Genomic DNA, 5,222 nt, shown 5'->3' on the forward strand with positions numbered 1-5,222 from the left:
AGATATTTTTACTGTAACACTTTTTGTGATGTGATATATGTGAGATAAAAAGATAATTGGGAAGATAAAAAGGTGTATTGAAAATTGTAATGATGATGTAAGCAAATAAATTTGGGGAAATAAAGCCCAATCCAAACAAAATGATTGAGATACATGCAAATCTGAGTCCATTGTACTCTCCCACGTTTTCTTTAGGAGCCAAACAAAAATTAAAAAAGAAACAAACAAACGAACAAAATTTTCCTAGAAATTCATTTCTTACCTCCCTAAGTTCCAATTTCCATACAGCAGGTGATGACTCTGACTTTTGTATTTAGAAACAAAAAAGGGAAATAGTACATTAGAAAAGATGCTAAAATCTATCTATTTCATGACACTACACTCTAGACCTATTCAATGACATTACATATAGTGCTCATAACAATTAGGTTTTTTTTTTCTGATTTATTTATCTTTTTAATAAGGTGAAGATAGAATTTAAAAAAGGAAAAAGGAAAAGAGAGATTTTTTTTTAATTTTAAAGAAAGAAAAAAATTTGAATCGATGACTTCTGATTTCTGAAATTTTAACCTTAGTCACTAAATCAATCAATTTGACGTTTATATTGATAGATAAAATAATCTTACAAACATGAGGTTGTCTAGCTATAGCTAGTGTGAGCTAGTGTTATACACCCTAGAATTTGAAATCCCACCAACCTTCCCATCCTAGGGGCAAAGGGAAAAAAGGAATGAATAAAGCCCAACTTGCCTGCAGCAGCAGTATCTCTTCTTTGATATAAATGTTGAAAGCAATTTTTTTTTTTTTCTAGAAGTAAGTTAGAGGCTTTTTAGAATGAAGAGACACTCCAATCAATAAATGACATCTGATAAATTATTAAGCAGTAACTTGCTCAAAACATGCTTAAAACTTTTCTTTAATCTTCTTTTACCAATTCATGTTCTAAGACAACAACACAACATCAAACATACATATCCCTTCTTATTTTTTGTATCAAATAATACAAAGAAAACATTTTACTGATTCTATACAAGATGACTATGATCACCCACTTGTAATAAAAAAAGGGCATATCTAATTGAAACACTCTAAAATATATATATATATATATATATAATCAAAAAAAAAAGAGACAAACTCCTACATAAAATAACAAATAAAGAAAGCAAATAATTATGAAGAATCTTGATGCATGTCATGATTATGTTGGTTGTTCCAGCAAATTACAATTCTTGATGATGATACACAGGTTGATCTGTACCACCTTTTTTTTTTTTCAGTACAGAGACAACCTTTAATCCCTAATCCCAAAAACATATAGTATTAATTATTACAGCAGGTACAATTTCAAGATCTACAGTTGTGCTTCCTTCTCATATGTTTGACTGTTTTATGATGTTGTGTACATAAAATCTAATGTCTATACTAAAGAGCAGTAACATCAAAATCCAAATACAACATCAACATGGAAAAAAAAAAAAAAGAAGAAGAAAAAGTGGGATGAGTTATAGAACTATTGAAAAAAATGAGAAAAGTACCAGCCCTGGTGATGATTGAAGATTATGCTAATCATGAATCATCACTCTGTATGCTCATTGGTGGCATCAATTTCCTTCTTTACCTTTGATTGGATCCCATAATAACTCAAATACCACTTGACAAACTTCCTCAATCCTGTAGACAAATCTGTGGTGGGCTTGTATCCAAAGTCCTTGTAAGCCAAGCTAACATTAGCATGTGTATAAGGAACGTCACCGTTTCGGGGCATCTTAATAACATGCCTTTTAGCCTTGACATTTAGCAACCCTTCCAATATGGAAACCAATTTCCCCACCGACACCGGCGATGTGTTACCCAAATTGTACACCCTCAATTGCGCTGGCGCCCGCTTCTTCCCGCCGCTCCCGGTGCTCTTCTCCGCCGTGTCGAGCGCCCCGACGCACCCCTTCACTATGTCGTCGATGTAGGTGAAGTCACGCGCCACCTCCTTATCATCTTGCGTGACATACAGATTAATCCCCTTGCCTTGCAATATGTCCTTAGTGAAAAAAAAGTATGCCATGTCTGGCCTACCCCAAGGACCGTAAACAGTAAAAAACCTCAGCCCGGTTAAGGACAGCCCGTAAATATGATTATAAGTATGTGCAATTTCTTCACCGGCTTTCTTGGTGGCAGCATACAGGCTCGCCGGCTGGTCAGTCCTATGCTCCTCGGAGAATGGGACGTTTTTGTTGAGCCCATAAACCGAACTTGACGATGCCCAGACAATTGCCGGCTGTGGATCGGCATTTTTTGCGACCTCTAGCAAATTCACGAACCCGGCAATGTTTGAATTTATATAAGACAAAGGGTTCTGCATTGCATAACGTACACCGGCCTGAGCTGCTAAATGCAGGATATGGGTAAAAGGGACAATGTCAAACAGCTTCTCGAGCAATTCTGCGTCGTTCAAGTCGCCTTCGACGACGAAAATTTGATGCTTGGTGAGCAAATCTCGTCTGGCACGTTTGAGGGATGGGTCGTAGTAGGAGTTGAAGTTGTCAAGGCCTAAGACCCCATCACCTCTTTTTTTCAATGCCAGCGAGCAGTGGAACCCCACGAACCCGGCAGCCCCTGTGACCAGCACGGACAGTCCGTTGGGGCGGCGGGGGGTGGCGGAGTGACGGACTTTCTTCTCCCAGCCAGCTCCGCTGCCGTAGAAGGCGGAGGAGAAGAGGTTGTGGGTAGTGTGGTGGATATGGTGGGGGTTTTCTGAGAGTGGAGGGTAGTTTAAAGTGAAGAAAAGAATAAGAAGGAGAGCTACAAGAAGGGTTACTCTGAAGAGAAGCTTTGAGGATGCAGCTATGAGTTTTGTGCTGTTAACTTTTCTAATGTAGCTGTTGTACCTCTCTAGCTTGGTCGTCTTGCTGAAATCTGGTGGGGATGAAGAAGCCATTGTTGTTGTTGTTGTATAGTACTGCATTGGATTGGATGACAAGAATTCTTGAAGGAATCAAGAAACCAAGTATGGTTTTTTTTTTTTTTCAAAAATATGATTTAAGGTTTTTTTTTCTTTCTTTTTTTTGAAGACTAGAGGGTGTGTTTTTGTTTTGTGAGACCCCCTAGCTAGAAGAGTGTGGAGATAGGTTGATTATAAAGGGATTTTTTGGGTTGGGGAGGGAGGGGGGGGGGGGGGGGGGAATGTGGGGATAGGATAATGATATAGTGGGAAAGGAAGGGGGAAGGACAAAGAAAAAGATAGGTTGGTGTTGGTTGGAGGCCACTTTCTTTTTTTGTGTAATTTAACTAGCGTCACTCGCTTACAGATGGAAAGAAGAAGAGGGAATGGGGACTGGCTGGCGGGGAGTTGTGGGGGTAGGGGGTTGCGGGGGGGGGGGGGGATGATGGGATTTAGTGCCCCTGGGATTTTAAATTATTACAGATTGGTCCAAGGCATTTATGTAATGAAAAATGCCAGCTGTGAAAGAAATTGGAAAATCTGAAAACCATGTGAGACACACGTGTACGAATGCTAACAAGTTTCTTTTGTTCAAAAACTATGCAAAAAAAAAAAAAAAACAAGTGAAATATGTACTTACTTAGTACAAAGTGCAACAATGGGGGGATGATCCTCAATGAAAAGGTTCTCCTATTTGTTTTGACAAGTGTCTTAGTTTAAGTTTTACATCTTGATGTACAAAATGAACGAAATAAAACATGTTCGAGTTACTTAGTCTATAAATATCGTATGACAAGAAAGATTAATACGTGAGTGTGTGAATTTAGCCTCTCTCGACAGATCTTAATTTTAATCCAAAATCCCAACTAAATTTTAACGTCTTTTTTTTTTTGAAGATTAAAAAAAAAATTATGAACATCAACAAATATATGCATATGTCCAATTGATAGTAGGTTAGCAAAGAGGGACCCCATTAGCTTGAGGGGAGACATAAAGAGGAAAAATAGTGTCAAATTGTGCAAGGTTGTTGCAGAGAAGAAATTTTAGGGTTCAAATGGAGAAAATAAAGGAAATCCCACATGGGATTGATTGACATGTCTAATAAATTGTTCTACTGCATGGTCAAAGCGGTCTTCATAGTGTAATGGAATCTTAAAAAGATAGTTGTATTGTATATTTTTTTTTTCTACTCATATTATTGTTTGGCTGTTAAATACGACCGTCTGTCACCGACATAGCACATAGAATTTTAAGGTGACTTACTTTTGTCTTGATTCCAGCATCTTGATGTAAAATTATATGCTTCTTCAGCCAATAATAAACTGATTTGGGCTTGCATGGGTATTTATTGAAGTAGATCTTAGCTCAGACACAGTAGAAGTTCCTTCGTTTTGTTGTCACTTGCAATTTTCCTCGGAAGTTGCTGCATGCACTCTATATATATATATATATAAAACCCATTCTGATCTGACTCATCCATGTTTCAAATTGCAGAATTTCATGCCAAAGGTGAAAGATGTACCCCAAAATAATAAAGAAAAAGAAAGATATAGTTTTATAATATAGAATTGTACTCTGGCCAACCTTTTCTTTCATCCAATTTGGCTTAATTTTGGGTGGGGGCTAGTTTGGGGTGATTGGAAATGCAATTGATAAATCTTGTCAATGGCTTATGGTCCGATTAAATTACTCATGCATGCAAAAACAAAACCAAATAGCGTTAGGCCGATTGAGGGCTTCAGCCTAATCGTCCTTCCATCATCGATACATTTTCTAATAGCCAATTGAACTTTCTGAAGATTTGATAGTTCAAAAAGATTGACTACAATCCTTTTCGTTATCAACTCACATGCATCTATTAACTTAAAAATTGTTATTAATTATATTATGTTTTGTAACTAACTGTTTAGAAGAGTATTCAAACTCATCATATATCCTAAACAAGCCAACTTAAGCAACCATCATTGACTTAATATTAATTTTGGATGAGTCAAGTGTGGTGGTGTTCATGTTCTTCCAATTGGTAGTAATATTGAAGCTTGTCCTTTTGAAGACTCTAATTAAGATGATGCTTCGTCTCGTCTGCCAATGCCAAATTAAACAATTAGCTTTAGCTCATATTCATTGACTTATTAGGATTACTTAAAGATCATATTATATGAAATTTGGTATTAATTGACCTCAAATTACGTCGTAGATTCAGTTAGCAAGGTAGAGTATATTATATGAAATTTGCTATTAATTTACCTCGACTTTTATAGAACGACAAGATTTTACACTATTA

General features: G+C 36.8%; 1 protein-coding gene across 1 annotated transcript; it reads right to left on the minus strand.

Annotated features, from left to right (window-relative positions):
• Positions 1-1,173: 1,173 nt before the first annotated feature.
• On the minus strand, positions 1,174-3,116 carry LOC113736372 (UDP-glucuronate 4-epimerase 6-like). Its single transcript, XM_027263306.2, has one exon. It carries the CDS (start codon positions 2,960-2,962, stop codon positions 1,580-1,582), a length of 1,383 nt encoding a protein of 460 aa, XP_027119107.1. The 5' UTR covers positions 2,963-3,116; the 3' UTR covers positions 1,174-1,579.
• Between the last annotated feature and the right edge of the window lie 2,106 nt (positions 3,117-5,222).

This window comes from Coffea arabica, chromosome 3e (assembly GCF_036785885.1).
Source record: "Coffea arabica cultivar ET-39 chromosome 3e, Coffea Arabica ET-39 HiFi, whole genome shotgun sequence".
Lineage (NCBI taxonomy): Eukaryota > Viridiplantae > Streptophyta > Magnoliopsida > Gentianales > Rubiaceae > Coffea > Coffea arabica.

What these genes read in the sequence shown, in the direction of transcription:
- LOC113736372 (XM_027263306.2), bottom strand. Translation starts at nt 2,962, where the DNA reads ATGCAGTACTATACAACAACAACAACAATGGCTTCTTCATCCCCACCA.